The sequence below is a fragment of the Lentinula edodes genome, assembly GCF_021015755.1.
Source record: "Lentinula edodes strain Le(Bin) 0899 ss11 chromosome Unknown C8R40scaffold_72, whole genome shotgun sequence".
NCBI lineage: Eukaryota > Fungi > Basidiomycota > Agaricomycetes > Agaricales > Omphalotaceae > Lentinula > Lentinula edodes.
In genome coordinates this window covers 67,995-92,802 of record NW_025764378.1, presented here as the reverse complement: position 1 = coordinate 92,802, position 24,808 = coordinate 67,995, and the positions used below count along the sequence as shown (strand labels likewise).

At 47.1% G+C, this 24,808-nt stretch overlaps 11 protein-coding genes across 11 annotated transcripts; 5 read left to right on the top strand and 6 right to left on the bottom strand.

Moving 5' to 3' along the window:
- Positions 1–353: 353 nt before the first annotated feature.
- Positions 354–1,947, top strand: C8R40DRAFT_846167 (PAPA-1-like conserved region-domain-containing protein). Its single transcript, XM_046236431.1, has 5 exons — positions 354–482; positions 536–942; positions 999–1,322; positions 1,380–1,555; positions 1,634–1,947. The coding sequence occupies exons 2-5, from the start codon at positions 538–540 to the stop codon at positions 1,848–1,850; spliced, it is 1,122 nt and encodes a 373-aa protein (XP_046079409.1). The 5' UTR covers positions 354–482; positions 536–537; the 3' UTR covers positions 1,851–1,947.
- Positions 1,948–2,047: 100 nt separating this feature from the next.
- On the bottom strand, positions 2,048–7,016 carry C8R40DRAFT_1135412 (uncharacterized protein). The gene is made up of 9 exons (XM_046229346.1): positions 5,986–7,016; positions 5,809–5,926; positions 5,598–5,749; positions 5,449–5,529; positions 4,322–4,383; positions 3,840–4,274; positions 3,403–3,780; positions 2,710–3,349; positions 2,048–2,650 (listed from the first exon to the last, which is right to left on the bottom strand). Exons 1-9 carry the CDS (start codon positions 6,884–6,886, stop codon positions 2,328–2,330), a joined length of 3,090 nt encoding a protein of 1,029 aa, XP_046079408.1. The 5' UTR covers positions 6,887–7,016; the 3' UTR covers positions 2,048–2,327.
- A 48-nt stretch (positions 7,017–7,064) lies between these two features.
- Positions 7,065–8,164, bottom strand: C8R40DRAFT_845486 (signal peptidase 22kDa subunit). The gene is made up of 4 exons (XM_046236426.1): positions 7,822–8,164; positions 7,688–7,764; positions 7,509–7,633; positions 7,065–7,452 (listed from the first exon to the last, which is right to left on the bottom strand). The coding sequence occupies exons 1-4, from the start codon at positions 8,045–8,047 to the stop codon at positions 7,332–7,334; spliced, it is 549 nt and encodes a 182-aa protein (XP_046079407.1). The 5' UTR covers positions 8,048–8,164; the 3' UTR covers positions 7,065–7,331.
- A 158-nt stretch (positions 8,165–8,322) lies between these two features.
- Positions 8,323–12,276, bottom strand: C8R40DRAFT_845459 (uncharacterized protein). Its single transcript, XM_046236425.1, has 3 exons — positions 9,898–12,276; positions 9,721–9,846; positions 8,323–9,668 (listed from the first exon to the last, which is right to left on the bottom strand). Exons 1-3 carry the CDS (start codon positions 12,145–12,147, stop codon positions 8,598–8,600), a joined length of 3,447 nt encoding a protein of 1,148 aa, XP_046079406.1. The 5' UTR covers positions 12,148–12,276; the 3' UTR covers positions 8,323–8,597.
- A 128-nt stretch (positions 12,277–12,404) lies between these two features.
- Positions 12,405–13,276, bottom strand: C8R40DRAFT_1177947 (histone-fold-containing protein; the record flags this gene model as incomplete). Its single annotated transcript, XM_046232769.1, has 6 exons — positions 12,405–12,464; positions 12,519–12,572; positions 12,639–12,886; positions 12,937–12,966; positions 13,028–13,043; positions 13,100–13,276. 6 exons carry the CDS (start codon positions 13,274–13,276, stop codon positions 12,405–12,407), a joined length of 585 nt encoding a protein of 194 aa, XP_046079405.1.
- A 150-nt stretch (positions 13,277–13,426) lies between these two features.
- On the top strand, positions 13,427–13,914 carry C8R40DRAFT_1177946 (uncharacterized protein; the record flags this gene model as incomplete). Its single annotated transcript, XM_046232768.1, has 2 exons — positions 13,427–13,463; positions 13,511–13,914. The coding sequence occupies 2 exons, from the start codon at positions 13,427–13,429 to the stop codon at positions 13,912–13,914; spliced, it is 441 nt and encodes a 146-aa protein (XP_046079404.1).
- Positions 13,915–14,000: 86 nt separating this feature from the next.
- On the top strand, positions 14,001–15,750 carry C8R40DRAFT_845610 (uncharacterized protein). The gene is made up of 5 exons (XM_046236429.1): positions 14,001–14,296; positions 14,379–14,413; positions 14,490–14,615; positions 14,668–14,919; positions 14,981–15,750. Exons 1-5 carry the CDS (start codon positions 14,086–14,088, stop codon positions 15,653–15,655), a joined length of 1,299 nt encoding a protein of 432 aa, XP_046079403.1. The 5' UTR covers positions 14,001–14,085; the 3' UTR covers positions 15,656–15,750.
- On the bottom strand, positions 15,716–20,267 carry C8R40DRAFT_846115 (phosphoribosylformylglycinamidin). Its single transcript, XM_046236430.1, has 3 exons — positions 20,187–20,267; positions 20,100–20,123; positions 15,716–20,042 (listed from the first exon to the last, which is right to left on the bottom strand). The coding sequence occupies exon 3, from the start codon at positions 19,929–19,931 to the stop codon at positions 15,846–15,848; it is 4,086 nt and encodes a 1,361-aa protein (XP_046079402.1). The 5' UTR covers positions 19,932–20,042; positions 20,100–20,123; positions 20,187–20,267; the 3' UTR covers positions 15,716–15,845.
- On the top strand, positions 20,159–21,542 carry C8R40DRAFT_1275280 (uncharacterized protein; the record flags this gene model as incomplete). The annotated part of the gene is made up of 7 exons (XM_046234112.1): positions 20,159–20,295; positions 20,349–20,546; positions 20,597–20,742; positions 20,795–20,904; positions 20,964–21,165; positions 21,211–21,478; positions 21,510–21,542. Exons 1-7 carry the CDS (start codon positions 20,266–20,268, stop codon positions 21,540–21,542), a joined length of 987 nt encoding a protein of 328 aa, XP_046079401.1. The 5' UTR covers positions 20,159–20,265.
- Positions 21,543–22,015: 473 nt separating this feature from the next.
- Positions 22,016–22,816, bottom strand: C8R40DRAFT_1164032 (eukaryotic translation initiation factor 5A-2; the record flags this gene model as incomplete). Its single annotated transcript, XM_046230438.1, has 7 exons — positions 22,016–22,039; positions 22,091–22,255; positions 22,309–22,374; positions 22,425–22,445; positions 22,504–22,586; positions 22,641–22,716; positions 22,778–22,816. 7 exons carry the CDS (start codon positions 22,814–22,816, stop codon positions 22,016–22,018), a joined length of 474 nt encoding a protein of 157 aa, XP_046079400.1.
- Positions 22,817–23,152: 336 nt separating this feature from the next.
- C8R40DRAFT_845531 (uncharacterized protein) lies at positions 23,153–24,671 on the top strand. The gene is made up of 8 exons (XM_046236427.1): positions 23,153–23,300; positions 23,360–23,380; positions 23,437–23,448; positions 23,504–23,572; positions 23,642–23,649; positions 23,701–24,304; positions 24,364–24,489; positions 24,542–24,671. Exons 1-8 carry the CDS (start codon positions 23,235–23,237, stop codon positions 24,593–24,595), a joined length of 960 nt encoding a protein of 319 aa, XP_046079399.1. The 5' UTR covers positions 23,153–23,234; the 3' UTR covers positions 24,596–24,671.
- The last annotated feature ends 137 nt before the right edge of the window (positions 24,672–24,808 follow it).

Here is a 24,808-nt window from a genome sequence, read left to right as displayed (position 1 = left end):
GGTAAGGCAAAGGCTGTAGTGGAATCCGAGGACGAAGAGGATGAAGAAATGTCGGTCTCTGAAGAGGAAGAAGCTGACGCTGATGCCGACGGCGATGAAGAAGAAGACGTCGATGTGGAGGGCGAGGTATTGTTAATAATTTGCTCTACAACCCTTTATTAATTGCCAGATGTCATACTCAGCTTTCTGAAGGTGATACGATACGGACGCTGGTATCCTAATCGCTTGAAATTTCTCACATTCTGAAATAGATGAAATAAAATCCGTTCCAGTTGCGGAAGTTGACTCTGACGGCGAGGATGATGATGTGCCCCGGTCTCCACTCAAACCTCGACTAAAGATCAAGCTTAAGCTACCTATAGTTCCTGCTAGCTCAACGTCCAATACCGCTACTCCCGTTCCTGAGGAACAGAAAGTGACACCTAGCCGTAGAGCAGTAGCCAAGCGGAGTGCAGCCGTTAGAGGTAGACGCAGGATCCAAGGTATATTCCTCCTTATTGTCATCGATACACATCTCGTCTCAGTAATATAGCAGATATGGAATCCTCTTCTTCTGAAATTGAATCCGAGGACGGTGAATCTGAACTAGTGGAAGACGAAGAGGATGAAGAGGACGATGACATGCAAGTTAGCGTGGACAACTCTTCTGTCACTGCCCACACTCTTCAAGGACGTTCAAAATCGCGCTCAATGACTACGCGACAAGCTGTTTTGGCTAGCGTCATGGATTCTTCCCATATTGCGCTCGGTAAGAATTTTTCACTCTTGATTCTGAACTGCGAATCATGCCCAAGTCCAGACTCAGATCTAGCGGCTCAGTCTGTTCAAGGAAATACAAGCAAGAAGAAGAAAGTCTTGAATGAGACCGAACTCGCTCTCCGCAGAGAAGAGAATGCGAGAAAGCGAAAGAATCTTTCAGAGAAGAGACTCGAGGATGAGAAGGTATCTATTTGTCTCTCGTTATTTTGGACGTTGAGTAGATATAATGTCCCCCACAGCTCGAGACAATCAATCGTCTTCTCAAGAAACAAAGCCGTCCACGAACTAAACGCGCTGGAGGTCCGTCTCAAGCCCACTCCGCGGGTTCATCCGTACCACCTGCTCCGGTGATAAGCTCGTCGACGGGTAATCGGGGAGGTAAACGAGGCGGAGCTCGCGGTGGTGCCCGTGGTAGAGGTGGTCGTCGAGGACGTCCCCGTGCAGTCGTCGATGAAGAGGGTGGAGAGGCAGAGGTTGACGCGGAAGGTGATGCTATGGAGGTTGATGGGCAGGAAGGGGAGGGTGAGGAGGGCGTTGAGGGCGGAAATGAAGTCGAAGGAGAGGTAGGAGATGCGCCGGATGGAAGCATAGGGGGGATTGATCGTTCTAAAGGAATGCAGGCTCCAATGATACCGATGTTCAGATGGGTTTCCACAACCGTCCTTGTACCCACAGAAATCTCTACGACCGTTGCAAAGCCCCTTTCACAGGACCAACCTATCGGGGAAAAAACTGAGGGAGATACGGGAGATACAAAAATGGCAGATGCAGGCAATGTGCTAGCTCAACAACAACCGTCGGTAGAGCCGGATAAAACTACCCTTTCTCCATCGCCTAATGACGTTGCACTTGCCCCCGTGTCTGTCGTAGAAAGCCCATCCCAAGAAAGGCGTGTGCAGTTCTCTTTAGCTATCCCAGCTGCATTCCTTCCTCCAGAAAATTCAGCTCCTCTCCCTTTGACCGAAATACGACCGCCTGCAATCTGCGCTGTTTCTGGATGTGGAGATCCACGAAAATATCGTCTGGTGAAGGACTGGAAGATCGGTGCGTGCGGGATGGCTCATTTAAAGGTGCTGGAGGGTATGTCGTGATACTAGCATTCGTAGATTTGGACTTTGTACATATATATATTGTGTGAAAATAAGAAAGGGTAATCTGTGAAGGATATAATCACTCAGTCGAAACAGACTAAAGTTCTGGATTCATTGCTGGATTAATTTTAATCACGACGGTTCCGAAACTTGACTCCGCTTCACCGTTCAACGTTCAACATTCAACTCTTCAGTTGGAACTGAGACTATCTTTCCATAAGTATGTATACTATCCTAAACAGTTTCATGATGAACCAATGGATGCAATAATGAATGTATGCACTCTACAAGTGAAGACAAGCAATAAATAATTCGTTTTAAGTACATGTCGAAATAACGTTGGGCGCCGCGCTCGTTTCCACAACAATCCATCCATTCATATCCATCCTTGGACCAGGACCTCGATTGGAGAATCGGTACAAGGCTATGAGTACATACACACGGATAAGAAGACAATGCAATTCACGATCGGATCGCTCAATGAACACCTCCAATCTCCATCGACTTTTCCATCTGATTCTCCAGCTCCATCTTCTTTATCCTCTGCTGCGTCCGCTCTGCAGCAGCATCATACACAAAATGCACCGGTGGGTGATGCAAATTGTGCAAAAGCCCGTTATTCCTCGACCGTGGTCGACCGTTAGGATAGTAGGCCGACTCGGAATCGTCGGAATCCGAGTTATACCCTCCTTCGCCTGAAGGTATAGGTATGTCACCGTCTGAGGCATAAGGGTTATAAGGATCAGACAAGCCCAAGTCTCGGGGTTGGTCGTAGTAAATGTCGTCTGGGTTGAACGAATCTATTCAACAAACATTAGATACGAGACCACCACCACACAAAACAATAGCAAAGACTCACTCTCTGTAGCGTCATTAACTTCTACGCGTCTCTTTCCAAGCGCTTTAGCACTAGGCTTGATTGGGGTTAGAACTTCTTCGTCGCTACTATCATCCACTGGGATTCTCCCGGCCCAAGCAGCTCTGCCTTTATCAACATGCAAGCTATTGAATCCATCCACTAGATCTCTGTCACGAACCACATCTAGTGCAGAGCCTCCGACGCTTTCCCCAGTCCCTGTACCTGAGCTGGAATGGTCCATACTAGGTGTATTTGGACTCGGGGTCCTCGACGGGGGAAAGCCAGACGATCCTGTCCTCGTATGTCCATGTCCATGCCCAGATGCAGGACTCCTTGGGCCATGAGGAGGAGCGCGCGGAGGCGCGAGGGTCGTTCCAGGAACTTCGGGACTGTGACTGGAAAAAGAATTCTGAGCAGGAAGATGATGCTGTAGTTGTTGTTGAGCTGGGTGTGTAAGCAGGGAGTGTGGATGTTGAGGAAGAGGATGCTGCATGACCATAGACGAAGGACGCGAACCGCGATAGGAGGCAGGTGAAGGTGAACGAGAGCTTGTTAAATGGACAGTACTTCCACCAGCACCAGCACCTGAGATAGCTGCGGTTTCTTCCAGCTGCTGTTGCTGTTCAAGCGTTGCAATGGCCTAGTCAAGAGAGATCAGGTTGAGATAGACATCAGTTGAAGAATAGAACCGACCCTTCGATCCATTCTAACTTCTTTTCGACTCTTTTCCTCAGCCTTCCTCTCCATCGCAACCCTTTCTACATCATCGTACTGCCCCAGTGCCGCAAGTAGTTCTCCATTAGCTTCGAGCAATGCAGCAAGAAGCTGCTCTTCGGTAGTCTGTTCGTCTATAGGGAAGTCTGTTGCTGGGATACCAGCTGCGTCTGCGAGCTGAGAAATCGACCGGTCTCGATTTCTGTCCCTGGATCTCCGACTCGAATCGTTGTTTTCTCCGTAGAGTAGCGCCTTTTCCCGCTCCTTCTCCTTTCTCGAGCGCTCTGCGCCTGCAGTTGCCCAAGGAATCTGTGCAGCGATGAGTTCCTGGGATGAAAGACACTTCAGACGGAATTCCTGTAAAAGACAATGACATCAATAAATGACTTCGATTGGCATGACAGAAGGACACATACTTTGATAACTTCTCCTTTCTTGAGTTCTTCAACCTTCGCGTGAACACATGCTTGACTCAACAGACTCGCATTCCCAAGACCAATCTTACATTCCTGGAATAAACGTCGAATGTCTTCTTCCAAAGGGATGATACGGTTTTTTGAAGATTTTTTCTCTTTGTGTTCCCGATCTTTATGACGATGCTCTCGATCCCGGTCCTTGTCACGCTCACGGTGCTCACGGTGCTCACGGTGTTCGCGGTGTTCGCGATCTTTGTGTCGTCCTTCACGGTCTCTATCGCTTCGCTCCTTTTTGGGTTCTGTAGTAGGTTTGTCGTTTGTCGACTCGTACTGTACCGCAGCAGAAGGTGGAGTGTTTTCATAGTAAGAGCCACGTCCATTGCCACTGACAGCAGGAGGATTGAACATCGCATCATCATTCTCGAAAGGGAAACCCTGCGCACCATGAGCAGCCATCAGATATTTTTCATTAGTCTGCTCACCTCATCAGGTTTATCTGCAGGCTTAACCTTTTTCCACAAACCTCGGAAGCCTGCATCCTTTTCTGTGTGCGACAAATCAAAAGATGGGACATTTGATTCAGCATCAATAGAGGTAGGATCAGTCGTTGTCGTCGTAGACCGAGAAGATGTTGTCGTGGAAGACGTGGTGGAGTGTTCATGTTCATGAGCCACATCAGTATAGTTAATTGAATCATCGAAACCAATATTAATGATAGGTAGAACGTCGGGAGGTTCCATACATCGATAAGGACGGGGAGAATCATGCATTGAAGAAGAATAAGTCATCGTATGTTTTCGCCATGACACAACATGGGACGCAGAGGATGCGGTTGTCGAATTATGAATAAATTTAGCATCCAAATCAGCAGAGTCGAGATTTGCGATTGTTTTTGTCCGATTCAAACCCAGAATGGACCGCAAGGCGGATCGAAAAGATGGGTGTTTTGCATGCGACCGATTTAGTTTGGGGATTGGGGAAATTAGGGGTGGTGGCAAATCAAACGGTGGGGCAGATGTCGTTACAGTTGCATTGTGTTTTGATGAAAAGGATTTCGATTTTCGAAGAGGCATGAGTTAAGATGAGAGAATGGTGGAGTGAAAGGATTGGGGAGAAACGAAGAAAAGATTGTCAGCGTCTGAGATCTTTGTCCACTACGGAGCATGGAAGAATGATAAAAAGCTTTGCTTGCTGGTGGAGAGAAAAGAGACGGAAGCAAATGATGAAAAAGCGGGGCTGCCCACGGGGCGTACTATAGCCTATGGAAGTACAGAATGAAAAGTGGAATGACACATATCACTCTGACTCAATCTTGGTCGCGAGGCAAAGACATCAAGGGTAATCCTTTAACGACGCCAGAGCAGTTCAGAATTGAGCGTTCCGAGCAAAGTGAAACACTGCCAGATTCATATAAACTCCAATGACGAGGCACAAATGCTCCATCGTGTCCGTCGGGGCGCGATATCGACCCTGCCGCGTAATCGTTTGTATCACGGAAGACACACACCGCCCAAGATTCTTTGATAGCTCAAATGCACCGCTCGCGGTTGTACGGTGAAGGCAAGCAGAGTGGAAGGACAAAGAAGGGGAGACGTGAATGAGTACTCACTGGAACTACTAGCGTACGCTGCAGCAGCTAAAACATCCATCACTCGTTCTCGGACGACTGGTGATGTACCTTTACCCGAACCTGAGCACAAGAGTGCAGGCAGACCGATGAGATAAAGCTCAGAGAGATCGACAATGACGAAGACTGACTGAAAGGTCCTCCGCCGGTATTTGTTACCAAATCCTCCAAGGTGTCGAGAAACTTGCGTGTCGTGCATTGCGCGATGAATACATCTGAAGAATTTCTTAGCATTATCGCCAGAAGTCGAGCTGCTGAGAGTTGAGCAGCAGGAGGACCGTATCTAAAGGGAGGTGAAGTATTAGAGATCTGATATCATCGTCAGCGAATGGATACACGCACTTGAATTCCCTCCTCAGTGCTTTGACTGCCTCTTTGGCATTTGCCTCATTGGATGAAGCTCGGTCGCAAACTTCCAGGACAAGAGCCCAATCTTCTGAGGCTGTAGCTGTCAGGTAGCCTGCCCGATTTGAGGATAAGATATTGAGAGCATATATGAAAGTAAATGAAATCTCCAACCTATCATTCGAGTCAATTCCGCACTTTCCCGATCTCTGTCCACAGTTCTTTCTTCTTTTCGTAATGGTTCCCGATCCTTCCTATCTTCGCGGTCAACAAACTGCCAATGCCGTTCTTTTTCTTCTCTAATCTCCTTCTCTTGGGGTCTAGCCTCTTGCTCTCTAGCAGACAGCACAGTCTTTTCCTCTCTCCGCCGATCCTTGTCCTTCACATCGTCCACATGAGAATTGTTCCGGCTAAACAATGACCATTTAAGTGACTTGTCTTTGTGCTGAGGATCATCTGAATTATTATGTTGCATGTATGATGAGGGCGTATCTCGGCCAGAGGGAGGTATATGATGGAGATCGGAGGAAGATGGATTATACTGATGATTGTGCTGAGGAGCAGGAGGCAAATGAGGTATAGGCCCTGTAGGCTCTAGAGCTTTCAGTATACCGTGGACACCTGGAGCCTGTTTGGGAGTTGGAACAGAACCACCGGGGTTGTCTCTCGGGGGCTGTTTCTTCCGTATGGTGGCTGAATTATTGGCAGGAGGTATTGACGGAGATGAGGGGTTGTTGCTGTTGGGAGGCGAAGCACCCGGTGGAAGATGGCCAGCCGGTAAAGCACCTTGAATTGATCCAACAGAGGAAGTACGGGACACCGGGATGGGCGGAGGCGGTTCATATGCCAAATCCTCTAACGACTGGTCTGGATCGAAGACAGAACTTGGTCTTGAAGGGAGAAAGCCGCTGTGGATGTTTCGGAAATTCCCAGGCTGCGCTGGTTGTTGCTGGTAGACAGCATGGGCAGAGTGTATGGGTGTCTGCAAGCCAGGTGTGTTAGGTGGCGTAGCGTCGTCAGTGTAATTGATCCCCTTAGTTTTTGATTTCGAAGATGTGCCAAAGAACTTTTTCATGGATGTGTGGGCTGAATGATATAGGCTTTTAAAGAGGACGAGACGCGAATAGATTAGGGAGATGAAACTTGGTCAAGGCTGTGTGCGCTCACTACCACGATTAACTGGGCACGTGGAAAAGGCGCTTACCCCGAGCCTATGTATATGCTACCACCACTTTACTTAAGGTCATTTGGGATCTTATGCCTTAGGTTTACTATGTATTAAGAGGTAAGAATCTTTTTTATTTGAACATGCAGACACATTTGAAAGTGAAGAAATTGACAATCTAGCCATGGGGCGTTCACTTTAGATGATACATGAGTTTCGATCCAGCTAGCAGGTTGAGAGAGAAAGTGCGTTCTGGCAATCAAAGGAGGGGTGAGGGTCTCACAGAAATTGATACGTCCTCGGTATGAAGCATTTGATAGATAATTTAACACCAGTGGACTAGCAGAGAACACCATCAAAGCTCCTCCCTCACGTCGAATGACACATCAGATAGCCTTGCCGCTTCTCCATAGCGGAGCATCCCCACGTAGGGCATCAGGTTGTACTTCAATGCGTAGGAGGCAGTACCGGCGGCACTAACGAGGGAAAAAGTTTGAACGAAAGCAAAACGGAGAATCCAAAAGTTGCACACCCTTTACTAAAGCCCTTTCCTCCGATTTCTTTGAACGCGTATTTATTTTTTGCCCCGACGACGTTCACGCGAGCATCTTCCGGGCGACGGACGATACGGTCCCACAGTACGATAGTGTTGTTGACCTATTAGATTAACATCAAGAGATATGTAAGGAGCAAGAGTAGCATCGACCTGACCCCTTGAGCGTTCTCGTACTCTGCCTCCAATGAGAGGAAGAGTTGCTTCGTATTCCACGTAAACAACGGTGTAAGATCTGTCACCAATCACGTTTTTGAGAAATTGTTCATGTAGAATTCTTGAATGTGCGCACCTGCAGTCATGTTAAAATTAAGGAAGCCCATTTCCTGTTTGCGTCTTTGCCGAGGTGTTTTAGCATTGAACACCTTCACGGGCTTCATACTGATTTGACCATTGATTTGCGGTGGATATATCGCCTCTTGAAGCAATGAGGCTATGGTGATCGCTGCCAGGAGCGCCATGGTACATGACGAGAGGAGAGCAGAGACGTTATTTATACGGGTGAAGAAGGAGTGCATCGCGCCAAACGGTACCAGGAAGAGCCAGTAACTTTGAAACGTTGCAAACTTGCATTACATTTTACAATCTCAAAAAGCGATCACCTGATCAGCGCTTAACCGTTATTCCACGTCCCCAGTCGGGCCTCATGGAAAAGTCGACTCTAGTCGACTGCAGCCGTCTGCAGACAGTTTTCTTCTAGGCCTAAAGCAATCCCCTCTATGAACTCCACCAGGCTATTTTTCTTCCTTCTGTATGCCAATAAATCAAATCCTGACTCCAGGTAGCTCCAGATCAAGACTCATGTCCAGTTTCAAAAAATTTCAAAGGCCCCCAAAACTGGGATTGCAATCAAGCACAGATAAAAAATACACATGCATGATGCTAGACCAGTTGTATGGCGAACCAGTCAACCCAAATCTCATGATTCCTCATTTGTTCCTCCTTTGTACCCGTATAGTTTTCGCAGAAACATGAGAGAGATTATCCATCGTTAAATATGTAGTAGTAATTGGAGAATGCTAGTACCGATTTCCACCCAATACAAATCATCATTCCGACCTTGTGTAGTTACAAACCCCATTCGGCACCAGAAATAAAAACGACTCGTCGCAGTGTCGGACATTGCCTGATCCACATCCTCACATGTTTTTTCTCGCTGTCGGTGAGAACCATCGTCGGCGTATCGGGAACTGGAGTTCGCGGACTGGAAGGCCCGCTATTTTCTGATCCGTTTCCATTGCTGTTGCCGTGGTTCCAGTCCACGCCTCGTATGGAGCTCGACACGGAAAGAGCGGAGGTAGTCATAGATGATACCCTTCGGGTTTCCCAACGTTGCGTGGGTAAGTCATCATCCCAGCGGTCTGTTGTCGAGACCGCTGTTCGAGGTTGTGTTTGAACAAATTGAGAGCAGCGGGGAGTAGAGGGTGTAGAAGGCATCCTTGGAGTGGTGGGTGTATTGGGTATCGTAGACATTGTGACTGGTATATCTGTGGAAGGCGGAATAGGTGTGATAATAGTAGGTGTGGCGATAGTAGGTGTGCGAGGTGATATGGGTGATACGGGTATAGGTATAGGAAGTGTCGCAGACCTCCCACTCGGGGTGAGTTGTGTAGTGATTCTAGGAAGTGGTGGGAGAGGATCAGTGTCCGCTCTCTTCCCGCGCTTTTTGAGACTGGGCAGACGACCAAGAAAGTTCTTCGATTTCGCCGTAGAAGGCGTAGGCGAAGAAGGGAGTGTTGGTGATTCTGATGTCCGATTTGGAGTGGAATAGAATGATATAGCAGATTTAGGAGACCCCAGAGCTGTCTCTGTCCCATTGTTTGTTGGAGTAGAAGTCCGAGGGATAGGTATGAGTGATGAAGGAGGATTCGGAAACATTGTCAATGAGACTATTGATCCAGCGGAAGGTGCAGTCCCACCGGAAGCTAGAGATATTTGGCTACTACTGGCATAACTATGTCGCTGATTGACACGATAATGTTCAGAGTCCACGCTGTTCTCATTTGTATCGGTTGGGGAAAGTAAAGCATCGGTTTCATCTGACTTGACATCTTCTAAGGTCTGATCAGCATCAGGTTGTCCATTTACTTGCACAGCAGGAAGTGGGTTCGATAGTGGGCGCAATGACTCCTCTACAGTCTACACGGATGGATTAGTAAATCAACTGTGAAAGAAGTTGAACATTTCTTACAGTAGCAGACACTTGCGGTTCTGAAGATGCTAATTCATCAGACGGTAATGGGCTGGATAAACGCATCACAAGCGTATACAGAGCTCGATATCTCGGAAGTATAGAATGAATGGTCTTGTATAACATCTGCCCAGGTCTTCAGTGAAATGAGGTACAAGACTTATGAATCCAACTGACCTCTTCCGTCCTAGGTCCATTCCAAGGAATCGCTATCTCGAGGCTCTGCAAGCCGGGAGGATGGTAATCCTCCTGTATATTCTGTGAGTTTGCACTGCTTTCCACATCTTTCTCTTCACGGACCCTCCCTCTTTCAACAGTCTTGGACGACGAAAAGCCTCCCAAAGCGGCGCCCGCTGCACTGAGGACTTTCTCAACGGTCCTCCGATCTACGTTTCTCCCGAAATTTAAGTAAAGCTCCTCGAGACCGCCGTCAACTTCTGATATTTCCTCGTCCTCAGATTCGTCAGACGATGCAGGTTGTCCTTGGGAAGCTTTTAGAAACCCGACCAGTTCCGCAGGACGCAAGCCACCTACGAGAGTGTCGTTGATGTTTATACCGACTTTTCTCAAAGTGCGTGCTCGTGAAGGGGCAAGAAGCTGAAGAATGGAGGGTGGGGCACGCACAATTCCAAGATGGGGGAGAAGGGTCGATGATGTGCATAGTGTGATCAATTCTGATGACAAGTTGCTGTTGGAAAGGGACATAAGGCCCGGCGACGGGGGTAACGGAATTTGAAAGGGTGTTGGGGTTGCGAGTGTAGGAGAAGGTTGAGCGGAGACTAGTAGAGAGTTACGCGGTGAGGGGGGCGAAGAGAAATGATTGTTGAGATGACTGGGTGAAGACGTAGAGAGAAAGACCGGTGAATGGGATACCTCGCGTTCGAGTGTTCCATCATGGTCCAAATCCGCAGCGGGAGGACTATCGAACAGCCTGGGTAAGCTTAATGTTGTGATGTTGACCTGGCCATCAAGCCAGGTTAATAATTCTACCTTTTCCGTCGAGGTGAAGTCCGTGTTGAGGAAAGTGACAGAACGAAGGCCGAACGCAGTATGATGTTGCATGAGGTCAAGGGAAAAGGATGGAAGAGTGAGAGTGGTGAGGTGTGTCATGTGAGCCAAAATAAGAGCTGAAGGAAAGCTAGGGTGATATAATGATGGACGATCGTCACATATCAGTTCTCGGGTTATCTCTGTTAAATCCTGCCTCTTGGTCAACAAGATGTCCAGCTCGTCTTGCCGAGAAGAGGAGATGTTCCTGAGATCGAGCGTCTCATATATGACCAGCTGTGCTGCCTGAGAAAAGTTTTTGGAAAGTGGCGCGAGGCCTAGAAGTAGTCTTCGCGGTAATAGCTTGAAGACATGGGCTATAATTTCAACCGGAAGCTCCCTCAAGCCGAGACGCGGGGGAGGCTTCCTTCTTATACTGAGAGTGAACGGCGGAGGTGTCGCTGGGATGAAGGAACCAAGATTTGGTACGGAACTTGCCCTCGTCGGTCCTGCCCAAATAGCCGAAACTATCGTTGCCTTCGTAGCTGTTTGAAATTTCGGGCCCTCGATGAGCTCGGCCTCCTCCTCGAGTAAAGATTGCGATAAAGAATGCAGGGAATGAGCATAACTTTCGGAATGAAGAGATGAATTTTTGGAATGTAATGAGGAGTGTATGGAATGAGATATGGAACGACGTTTCATCGACGAGGCGGAGTGTGCTTGTTGCGAGGGCTGAGCAGAGAGCAGAGACTGTAGAGATTGTATTGAGAACCGTCGTAGTCTTTTCTGCTGCTCTGGGACCTGTTTTTTCGGCGTGGAAAAAGTTGGATGCTCTTCGTCTTCTTCACGAACGGCAGAATAAATGGACGGGGCAGGTGGACCAAGGTCATTAGGTTGGCGAATTTCCTCTAAATCCTCCAAATCTGATTCTGAAGAAGCTCTGAAAGAGCGGACCGAATCGCGACGTGACTTCGAAGACTTGTCTTTCTTCCGACTCTGTTTGCTCAAGTTCGATGCTTCATGCCCAATACCGAAGACGGATGAGGTGTCTTGTGACGATTTCTTTTTTGGAGTGAACATAGTGGAGACTCGTTTCATGATAGAATTGGAGTGGAATTGGCCGCGCTGGGAACTGTAGAGACTGTTATTCGAATTGCCAGTGCTGGAAGGAATTCCGAGGCTGGCGCTGGAGCTGGCAGGATGGCCGGAATTCGAGCTGGACGTAGTCATTACCGTCGTCCGACGGTTGAGAAAAGCCATCCGGGCTTTCGGATTATAAGCGAGCACAGCAACCTGATCTGCAATTGGGGTCAATATCCGTCTGTTGTTAAAATTTGAATGACCTACATCCAAAGGAATGACGACCAGCAACAGCTGGGTACTCGGGAGAGAGATAATGAGGACGGGAAGAAGTATGTATGTGGTATTGTACGCGGTCATATTATGTTATAAGCGAAATCGCTGTTATGGGTTGCTACCTTCTGTTCCGTTTCTCAGCCTATGTATTTATCATTTGAATACCCGAGTATTGGCCGGTGATAGACTTCAGACCGTTTCAATGAACATATCTCAAAGCTCGCTGAGCTGTATGCATGTACTCATCCAAGCATGCGACATTGTCATTGAAGTCAAAGCGTATGTGGTTTTCAAATGTACAAAATTCGAAAGAACAAAGATACTGAAATAACATACTATAACTATGAAAACGTCGTCGATGAGTCTGGTGTTGATGAATGAACATTGAGCAAAGAATCTAGCTAAAGGACAATGAATTCCGAGTACTCGAACGTTCCATAAGTCAAGGAACTTACCTGATCGACAATTTCCGATTTCCCAGCTACAGAGGTATCGGAATCGCGATACGACTAGGGTCACGCACTGACATGTCAGCTATGAAAAAGGGAAAGAGTATCTCACAACAGCACACGCACTTGCACATCTTGAATACTGGATATTCCGGCTCCTCCTTCTGCACCAGCGGCAATATGACCACTCGGTCCAGCATTCTTCCGAGGTCCTCCAGCTCCACTCCTCTGTAAATCTCGGGGAACAATATCAATAAGAAAATCAAACTGGTCAGACTTGCTCAATGCTGCAGCAATATCTGAGCGCGAAAGTGTTCGTCGTTTGTTGGAATCCGCGATAATGAACGCGCGCGCAGTAATTTCTTCGATGAATACTACTGTTTATGAGGACTTAAAGGGTATAATTTATAAGAACACCGCTCACTCTCACAAGCCTTGCAGAACAAGATCGGGGCTATCAGAGCAAGAAATTTATTTGCGCAACACGCGATTAAGTGCGGGACATAAACCCGTACCATCAGCAGCAATCATCTAAGAAGGTGGTCAGCAGAGATAGAAAGGCTAGTTGGTCAGAAGGTCGTCCCAACCTTGACATCCGGATCACTCTTCATTACTTTCTTTATCCGCGCGAGAGGCAATATTGGATGCCTATAATCAGAGGTCTCTTGCTCAGCCGCATCAATTTGCCGTTGCCAGAAGGCAGGTAGAAATTCATTCAGATGTTCCCCAGAGCGGACATAAGGATGCTGCTGTGAAGGAGCCATGTAGGAATTTGGAGGTGAAAGTGCTCAATAACGTTAAGCGCCAATTCAATTTAGTCAATTTAGAGGTCTGTGACAAATCAATGATTGTCCTGTCACGGCCATTCTCGTGACTAGCCGTTTTCTAACCACGACGACCACCACAGTGCGACAATGTCCAAGGCAACTCTCGACTCTGACTTGTACGGCGGTTAGTGCAAAGCCACGACAATCTGGATACTACTCATCGATGTGCAGATATATACGGTGATGAAGACAACGACTTTGGTTTCATTGAACCTCCCCAAGAAGAGAGCGCGACAGAAACTCCTATAGATACCTCTGCGCCGAAAGCAGAAGCAAAGCCCTTACAGCCTTCTCAAAGCTCCCCAACTTCTACATCTAAAGGCGAAACGCACTCATCTTTACCCGCAAAACCAAGTGCCAGCTCCTCACAGAACGGCAACTCTTCCCTATCTTATTCGGCTCAAATTGCTCAACAGTTTTCAGCCTATCAGCAGACGCCGAGCCAGGAGCGCCAACAGCGCCAGCATCTGTCTTCACTACCAAAAACTTCACCTATAGCCACGATTGATTCAACAACCGGTGATCCGGATACGGTGTTTGGCAAGAAACCTTCCGAAATGCACGATGCCGGGTGAGTAGTATTTTCTCTGTGCTACGTGAAACGTCCTACACACACGAGTTATATGTCAACCGAGAGTACCTGCTGCAGCAGTTCTGCTACTTTATTGTTTCCCTTACGGACTGTATGATTGGCGACGAATTGCTGTTACTCTCTATGAACAGAAAGATCAGCTACATATGGCATCATGATAATACCTTCACTCTTTCCCAATTCATTCTCAATACTAATTTCGATATCAATCTCTTTCTGTCTGTCTTATTTCACATCTCATTCACTCGGCTTCATTACTCCACCCTGCTCTACGACTACGATTCGATGGTGCATCGCGCTTTCTTCAATCCCACACATCACTAGCAAACTCTTTATCGGCGGTCTCAATTGGGACACAACAGATGGTATATTGTTCTTTACATATCGTCCTACGATACATAGCGCTAATCCACATCTCGTCTTGTCCATTTCTTTTTCTTCGAGCAGAAGGTTTAAGAAATTACTTTTCACAGTTTGGCAAGGTAGCGCAGCTTTCTACATTTTGTTTGAGCGCCTAGGGCGCGCGTCTTTCTAAAACATCTCACCTTCATTTTCAAGGTTGATGCTTGTACTATCATGCGAGATCCATCAGGAACTTCGCGAGGGTTTGCTTTTTTGACTTTTGAGGATCCCAATGCAGTCGTTACTGTCACTGCTCGGGAACATTTTCTCGACGGTAAAGCTGTGAGTCTCCTTCGTCCTGTCGCGGCTTGTGGCTAACACGACGTGGCCTCAGATTGATCCTAAGCGTGCAATTCCCCGCGAAGAGCATCTGCGTAATACGCGGTACTTTGTTGGTGGTCTTGCTCCCTCTACAACGTCCGATTCTATGAAAGAATTTTTCACGACCTACGGAAAAGTAGTAGATGCGACTGTCATGTTAGATAGAGAGTCTGGACGTTCAAAAGGCTTCGGGTTTGTCACGTTCGAGGATGCAAATAATGCAGACCAGTTGGTTGGTAAGAACATTGTCCTTGATGAAAAGCAGGTGTGTTGTCTTGCCCTGTCAATTCTATGTCCATTACTAATAGTATTGTTCTTACCTGCAGATCGAAGTCAAAATGGCTCAACCTCGGAGTCAGCGCGACCAAAATCGCAGCAACACAGGCAACGCCAATGCCAATTCATCAGTCATCAACAATCCGATCAACAATTCTTTCGAGAATCGCATGTCCCAGACGAACATTCCATTTATACCTCAACAACAAAACCCCATGTCGAACATGATGTTTCAGCGGTCGATGGGTCAGATACCGATGATGGGGCCCGGAATACCCATGATGAACGTGAATCCCATGGGCATGATGGGTATGAATATGCAAAGCTTCAATCCTATGGCAAGCATGATGAGTGGAGGTGGTATGGGCACCAGTGGCGGTGCTGGTATGGGTGGTGTAGGCGGTATGAACATGATGGGTGGGATGAATGGTATGGGAGGGGTTGGTGGGATAAACGCTCTGAATGCTATGAACGCTATGGGGAACCCCGGTGCCATGCGGTTAGGAATGGGACCTATAGGCGCCACGGGCGGAATGAATCAATCCACGATGATGGGCGGTTCAGGAATGGGTGGTGTAGGTGGTATGATGCAGATGCGTCAAGGAGCCAACATGGGTGCCGGGATGGTCATGCCGTTCGGAAGGATGACAACTAACGCTGCAGGTCCCGGGCCAATGCGAATGCACAGCCGGGGTCAGCACAATTTCCATCCTTACGCACGTTGAAGAAATTTGCTTTTGCCCAGGTTATGCCACTGTATTTTGGACGTGAATATCATACTCAAGGACATTAATCACCTACAATATAGCCCGTTACTCATGGCTCCATTTTGAGATTTATATTGAGAAAAGTACCATACACCAAGATATATTATCGTATAACATATTACACTGTAGCTCTCTACATACCCGGACTCTAGTGATCGTCACACCAAGATCTGGCGCTCTGGAACAGTTTGAACCATGGACCGACACCATTCCACTGCTCCCTTAACGAACGAGGGTACCAACTGTTACTCTCAAGCATCGTCACTCGCTCGGGATGAGGCATTAACGCGAGCACACGCCCATCGGATGTTTGGATGCCTGTTATACCAGCCGGACTTCCGTTTGGATTCAAAGGATACGCCTCTGTTGGTCGACCATTAGAATCAACGAATTGAAGGCAGACTAGATTTTGATCCAAGAACGTTTGCTGGTGGGTTGAATCACTGAAAGATACTCTACCCTCACCATGGGCATTAGCCACAGGAAGTTTAGAACCCAACATTTCGCGAAGGAATACAGAGGACCTGGTGTGTACAGTGTCTACGACCTCAACCATGGACACCCGTCCTTCGAACCTTTCACTACGATTGGACTTGAAATCGGGCCAATCTTGTGCACCAGGTATAATACTCCGAAGATGGCTGAGAAACTGGCATCCATTGCAGACAGCGAGTGTGAAGGTATCGACTCGGGTGAAGAAATCAATGAACTCTTTTCGAGCTTGAGCATTGAGTAGGACAGAATGAGCCCAACCTTTTCCAGCGCCTAACACGTCTCCATAAGAGAATCCACCACATGCAGCGAGTCCGTGAAAGCCAGATAAACTCAGTTTACCCGAAAGGATATCTGTCATGTGTACGTCGATGGCGTCGAAGCCTGCGGCGGTGAATGACCATGCCATTTCGACCATTCCGTTAACTCCTTGCTCTCGAAGGATTGCAACTTTGGGCCTAGTACCTCGACCGCTCAGGGGTGGAGAGGGAGTGAATGTTAAATCATAGAAAATGCCTTGATTAGATTGATCCGCAATAAGATCGAATTCCTCTCTGGCTGTGATAGGATTGTCACGAAGCTCCTGCATTTTGAATGACGTCTCGGACCACATCTGCTGCAACTCTTGTCGAGTACTGTTGAATATAGACTCCGAGTCATGAACGATCTTGAAACTCTGGTCGGTGGCTGCACTGTTGACGTGGCCCAAAGTGTGAATAGAGGTAGTAGGGAAACCAGATTCGAGAAAGACACTCATCAATTTTGGAAGATGAGACTGGCGAACTTGCACGACGGCACCCAATTCTTCGTTGAAAAGAGCGGCGATTGGATCCGAAGAGTCATTCAGTGCGTTGAGCGAGACCTCGACACCCACTCGTCCAGCGAATGACATTTCCGCCAGTGTGGTAAATAAGCCACCATCTGACCGATCATGATAGGCTAGAATGACTTCTGGTTCCTTCGTCCTCATCTGCTGACAAGCTTGGAAGAATGCCTTGAGCACGGAGGCATCCTCTACGTCTGGTGATTCTTGCCCGATTTCTCGGAACACCTGTGCAAGAGCCGATCCACCTAGCCGCTGTTTCCCATGTGCGAGGTCCAGGAAGACCAATATCGTTGGCTCATCGATGTTGCTTTGAAGCACTGGCGTCCAGGTTGCAGCGACATCCTGGACACATCCGAATGCGGTGACGATCAGCGAAAGCGGAGAGCTGATATCCTTCTGCTCGTTTCCTTCCTTCCATTTCATCGACATAGACATAGAATCTTTGCCCACAGGGATACCAATACCTAATTTAGGGCAAAGATCGATCCCAACAGCCTGAACAGCCTCATACAAGCCAGCACCTTCCCCTTCCTTGGACGCTGCGCACATCCAGTTCGCACTTAGTTTGACATTGGATATTTCTCCAACACATGCCGCGGCAAGATTAGTTAAAGATTCTGCCACAGCCATACGAGCAGAAGCAGCAGGGCTGACCAGTGCGAGGGGTGTACGTTCACCCAAAGCCATTGCTTCACCAGACACGGTAGCAAAACCATACGACGAGCGTGTAACAGCAACGTCAGCAACGGGTACTTGCCAGGGTCCAACCATCTGGTCGCGGGTGACGAGTCCGGTGATTGAGCGGTCACCAATGGTAATGAGGAAAGATTTCGAACCGACAGAAGGAAGACGAAGGATCCGATTTACTGCAGTCGCCACAGCAGCAGAATTCGGAGTAGCTAGATACTTGGCCAAACTAGTATCGAAGAAATCACCTCCCCAAGTCCGACTACGATCCGATTTCTGTATCTTCGGTGGTTTTCCAAAAAGCATATCCATATGAAGTCTTATCACATCTTCGCCCAGAAGCCTGTCCGTTACCACGAGCTCTTCGTTTTGTGTAGCGATTCCGACGATGGCGAAGGGACATCGTTCTCGATTGGCTAACTCTTCAAAAAGTGTAACTTTTTCAGGATGAAGTGCTAAGACATAACGTTCCTGTGACTCGTTACACCATATTTCCATTGGTGACATAGAGCTGTCCGCGATCAGAACGTCCCGAATCTCAAAGGTAGCTCCAAGATTAGAATCATGGACGAGCTCCGGTAAGGCGTTCGATAACCCTCCCGCGCCAACATCATGTATACTCTGGATTGGATTTCCATCTCCCACTTCACCGCCGAGAGCTACACAGGCATCTATAACTTGCTGGCATCTCCTTTGCATTTCTGCATTGTCTCTCTGTACAGATGCAAAATCGAGCTCAGCAGTGCTTGCACCGGAAACTTGACTAGATGCTGCACCTCCCCCGAGACCAATGAGCATCCCAGGTCCACCCAGTACAACCAACTTTGCTCCTGGAGTGATGAGGGATTTTTTGGCGAATACGGTACGCACATTCCCATAACCGCCTGCAATCATAATGGGTTTATGATATCCTCGTATCTCTACCTGACTACCTTCCTGATCTTTCTTGTTGGCAGGAATCTTTTCGCAGAACGTCCGGAAATAACCGGCTAGAGCGGGCCTACCAAATTCGTTGTTGAACGCGCTCGCACCTAGGGGGGCTTCTAACATGATATCCAGGGCACTTGCAATGTGACTTGGTTTGCCAAAATCTTCCTCCCAAGGTTGTTCGAAGCCGGGAATTAGAAGATTGGAGGTAGTGAAACCAGCGAGACCTGCTTTGGGTTTGGAGCCGCGTCCGACAGCCCCCTCATCTCTGATTTCTCCTCCCGAGCCTGTAGCCGCACCAGGGAAGGGGGAAACCGCAGTCGGGTGGTTATGAGTCTCGACTTTGATAAGAATAGGCATTTCCTCGATATGAGACTGATAGATGTGTTGCCCGTTGTCGTTGGAAACACTAAATCGAGGTGCAACGTACCCTTTGAAGACAGCTGCGTTGTCTGAGTACGCAGATATAGTGTTATCTCCGGAAAGGCGTTCGGTGTTACGTATCATTTGAAATAGGGAAAGGTCCTGCGCTGTGGAATCTAATGTCCATTTTGCATTAAATATCTTATGTCGACAATGCTCCGAGTTCACCTGAGCGAACATGAACAGTTCAGCATCCGTTGGATTGCGATTTATGGGATCTGGGCCGGATATGAAGGCAGAAACGAGATAGGCAATCTCGTCAGATGAGAGAGCGAGCCCAAGGTCTTTATTGGCCTGATTGAAGATCTCTTCGGCAGATTTAGCGGGGGAGGATGTGATGTCCACTGCACGTAGTGGACGTGGCATGTTGTGGGCAAAAAGGAGGTCTTCATTAGGAAGAGATAGATGAAGAGTCTGAATCATTCGGTCGTGTATTAGATGAGAGAATGAGGATATATCATTCAAGGAGAGGGCATAACCATCAGAAGTTGTGAAGACGTATGCTATTCCACGTTCGATACGTTCGACCTGACCAGAAAGGTTACACGTTGCAGCGATATCTGTGGCTTTACTCGACCAAGGTGAGATACTTCCAATTCTTGGCAACACGTAGGCTACGTTTTGCTTCAAAGAACGAAAATCATCCAAGATATCGTGCAGACTAAGATTATCGCCATAGGTCAATAGACGTTCAAGCGTTTGTCGGGAAGATGATGTTGGATTGGACAATTCTTCCTCGGCCTGCTTGGAATTGCATTTTACAAGGTGAAGCCAGACAGAGTCGACAGAGGTGACCAGAGGTGTTAATCTGTTAATATTCCTCAGAAGAGTTTCACGCTTCTGTTCAGATATTGAGGATGATCCTAGAAGGACGAGCATTTCTGTTGTACACGATCAGCAGTTGTCCGCCAAACTTAGACGGATTCTAACCTCGCGGAATCAACCCAGGTCTGGGATCGAAATTTTGAGGGATCAGACGCTAGCAATGACCTACAACAAGCCACATTGAGAAAATGTGTACAGAGAGGCATAAGATGATATCAATACCAATATCCAGAGACCGATGAAATCAAGAAGAAATTTGTTTATCGATAGACGCCGGGATTGAGACGACATCATACGTGCTCACCTGACCTAAATAAGCTGATAAGATGACTGCTGAATAACTCCTTTCTACCGCTCTCACTTTCACCTGCGCTATACTCACGCCCGTATGTGTGGTCGGTTCTCGTTGCGACTAGAAGTAAGCGAGGCTACTCAAAACCGAAGCCTAGCTGATCATGTGACAACTTTTAGCCCCAAGTGATTCGACATGAACTAGATAGATATAACCTGCCCGTTAATGAGTGGATTGATCAAGACCAATTTGTACCAAGATACAACATAGCTCCTCGCTCTCTCGCTCCTGTGATTAGACACAGTAGTCCGAAAAACTCGTCGAGGTTGGGTATGGAATCGTTAGAAGACTCAAGCCATCAGTTAGTTATGCAAACCGTGGGTTGAATTCTGTGAACCCTGTGCATGTACCGATGTTAAAATTCCAGATGAAATGGGGCTTGGTACCCCATTGGTCCAAATATGAGGACAAAAGCCTCAATACTATAAATGCACGTTCTGAGAACCTCGTTTCAGGTGGTGGAATGTGGAATAGTCTGAGAGGCCGAAAACGATGTGTGGTGGTCTGCCAAGGGTAAAGGCTATGTATGTAGGTTCCATTCATTTTAATTGATCATTTTCAATAGATACTATGAGTGGCTTTCGAAAGGAAAAGACAAGATACCTCACTTCACCAAACCAAAAAGTGGGCATCTGTTGTTGCTTGCAGGACTATATGATTCTGTCGAACTTCAAGGTATGGGCGGTATTAATCACCTCATCCGAATACTCGATCAATGATTTTGATTTCTTAAGACAGAACCGATACACTCTGGTCATTCTCAATTGTAACAACTGCAGCTTCAAATGAGTTTGCATGGCTCCATGATCGACAGCCAGTTATACTTTCCACCCAAAAAGATATAGACCAATGGCTGGATACGTCTTCACAACGTTGGTCTGAGGATCTGGCCCAAATGGTTTCGCGTGCATACACTAAGGATTCCTCGTTGGAATGGTGTGTATAAATCGTTGACTTTTTGTCTTGCTTATATTCTTTCAGTTACCAGGTACCAAAAGAAGTTGGGAAAATCGGCATGGAGTCATCAAGTTTCATCCTCCCAATTTCTGTACGGAAGGATGGAATTGAGGCTATGTTTTCCAAGCAAAAGCAGGCTCAAGCAACTTCTGCAACGAAGTCAACCTCAACCATGAAACGGAAGCATGATCAAGTATCGCCAAAATCAACCAAAATCCTGGCAACTAAAATTGAGGACAGTTCAGACAGTGACATTGAAATTTTGGAGCATCATCCTCCATTTGCGAAAAAGGTGCCCAAAACATGTTCCATACATTCCCAAGGTTTTGACTGTTTCCGCACAGAAGAAGATATGAAGAAATATGTACATATATATGATCACCGACAGTTGATACACTATAATCTAACACTTCCATAGTAGAGTAGGCACATTCTGCAAGAAATTGAAATGCATTTCGATTTTTGTTCGCACAATCTTCACTATACAATGAATTACCTACTCAATGATACAGAATGGTTGACAAGATAATAGATGTGTCTGCGTTTTGAGACTTCCGCCTCGTGGAATACAACACAACAAGTAGGGGGATTGATTAGACGAGCATGGCAACAGGAGTCGGAGTCGAGTAGGATGAACGTTACTCATTTCCAGAACAAAATGTGAGATGAACGACAGTGCACGACGAAAACTATAGACCGGAAAACAGAAACAACGGGAAAATATACAAGCTGATTATACACAGACGTTAATGTTCTGTGCGCGCGGGGAAAAGATGAGTACTTACCCCTCGGAAAGCTTTCTTGAATGAGAATAGCCTGTGTTGGACATCTAGGTGACCTTGTGTTGGATGGCCTACAAACGAGAATTAGATTGAAACGGAAACAGGGTGGTAATGATATGTACCTGCTCTTCACCCATCGAACTAACGATGGTGACGAGTATCTCCTTGCCTTGTTCGTGATCTTCCTGAATCGCTTTTCCAATGTCACCCTCCGGAACTTTGACATCGCTCTTGAGGGTGCCATCCGCAGTCATCAAGTTCATGAAACCATCACCCTCAATGTCGATCTACACAGTCAAGATTAGAAGGAAGTACATACGACCACCAGGAACAAGCTCACAAGTTGGTATTCATTGCGGCGGACGTGGGGAACGTCCATGTTGTGGGTGGAGGGAGAGATATCTTCCTGTGTGATTCGTCAATGGTTGATAGCTCAGGCCTGCCAGAAATACTAACCAGCTTTTTGCCGGTGAAAATCTGTCAAATCGGGAGCAGAGTCAGATACGTCCAAAGATTGAGTCGACAACACACGTACGTCAATAGCAACAAGGTGAACCTTGGCGTGACCATGCTTTCCAGTCTTGGAAGTGGACATATCAACGATTTTGCAAGGGCGGCCTTTGGCGAAAAACCGGTTAGCACACGACCAGAATAATTTAGAGAGAGAAATACCTTTGATAACAACGTGTCCGTTTTTCCTAAGTGCAGAGCATTGCATGGGGAAGGTCAAAGAGGCCCCAGCACTGGCCTGATGAGATACGATGGTTAATCGATGAACACGAAGAAAAAGATAGGAAACGTTTGCTTACCTGCTCGAAGGTCTGGTTGTGTTGCTCGTCATCGGACATTTTGAAGGAGAGTTGTTAGATAAGAAGCAAAAGTAATCTAGACGAGAGAGTGTGGAAGGAAAAAAATGAACAGCAGGGATCGAAAGAAGAGGAAATTTTGGGTCACAGTTGTATATGTAAGCAAACAACGGCTCCGGAACAATCGCCGGCGATATGCCGAAAATCGATTCGACATTTACGGTTTTCCTGAGTTTATCTTTTTTGACTTCGCGAAATACAGTTGCTCATCGAATCTTCAAAAGCCACTTCTGTGATTCTATCCGCGCAGGAAGAGCTTGGAACAAGGGGAACAAGCCTGAAGTTTACTTACATTTTACAAATTTATATCAATGACGCATGGCAACAGATGGCAACCTAAGCCTTGACTAAGTCCCACGGCGCTAAACTCATACCAGGCCTACTACTTACAACCATAATAATGCACCCTTTTGGAGGAACTCCAAAATGCCCTAGATGCCAGAAAGCCGTATATCTTGCAGAGCAAGTTCAGTATTCCTTCAGGATCGTGATTGGATCAGTGTTGACACTTCGTATCCTCTTCAGGTTATTGGGCCAGGCAGAAAGGTGTGAATTACAGTCGCATTCGCAAAAATCATTTGATTCATGGCATACCGTTCCAGCTATATCATAAGGTATTTCTCACATTTATAAGAAGCTCCAACTCGAAGGTCCGATCTTTATTGTTAGCCTTGTCTGGCATGTACAACGTGCAACAAGAGGCTCGACTCTCTCTCGTTGTTAGAGCATAATGAAGAGGTATGCAGCATACATTCTATGTAGTGAAGGTGAATTACATAACCTCCCTATTTCTCTTAAACCAATCAGCCATACTGGTGCGTCCATCTTGAAGTTTCATAAATTCTACCATCTCATGTACGGAGTAGCAAGTCTTGTCATGTCAAGAATTTTGGTACGCGGGATCTCCGCCAGGCTAATCATCCCTATCGTGCGCGCTCTCCGTCACTCTCCCTAGGCAAGACAAGCAATGGTCAACCTCAAAGATCATTCTTTCCTCCGCCTTCCCCAACTCATCCTCCTCCTTTTGCTACTGGGAACGGATACTTGCCACAGTCACAGGCCAACAAATCTATTTCTCCTGCTACTTCGTCACTCCCACATAATGATGAAACTGTGTTCGTCGGAATATCAAATAACCTAGACGAGGAATGTGAGGAAGGGCGAGATTCAGCTGAAAGTCTTACTCGGAAAACCGTCGAATCCCCATTCAAATCATCTTATCGCAACCCGACTGGCTTATCCCAGATCGTCGGAGATGATGATACAGCTGCTGTTGCTGCAATAGATAAATTCAGAAGCACTGTAGGCAGAAGTGGTGCTATGCGACCTATTACACAGACTCCTACCGGAACGAGATATGGAGTAGCGCTTGGCGGTCCTGTGGCACATATCACTGGAAGCCCCCGCAAATGGGGCGGTGAAACCCCAAACTGTCCGAAATGTGGCAAGAGTGTGTATTTTGCTGAACAGGTATTAATTTTTGAATGTGTGAATATCGGGAATTTTCTGTTCAACTTGATCTTGGCTAGGTGAAAGCTGTTGGTAAAACTTACCACAAGGGGTGTCTGCGATGCTCTGAGTGCAGTACTTCTTTGGACTCGAATAAACTCCGAGATCACGAAGGTGTTCCCCTATGCTCGCGTTGCTATAACAAGGTCAGTCGGCCAGTGTTACCTCTTTAGCCTCATAATGACCACATCATGACAGTTACATGGCCCTCAAGGGAATGGTTACGCTTTACTAGGAAAAGCTGGAGGTTAAACTGTCAACTTTTCCCCTCCATTCCAACTTATAGTCCCTCATCTTCGCTCTCGCGACCTTCAGTCTCTGTTGTACTTTATCATCATGATCATGTCCGCACCATCTTGCTATCTCTCCAGCGTATTCCTGTGCTCCATTTTTAAGTGATAAATTATTTTACGTTGCAATGTCTTTCTAATGCTCCATTGATTCCCGGATTGCACATGGAAACAT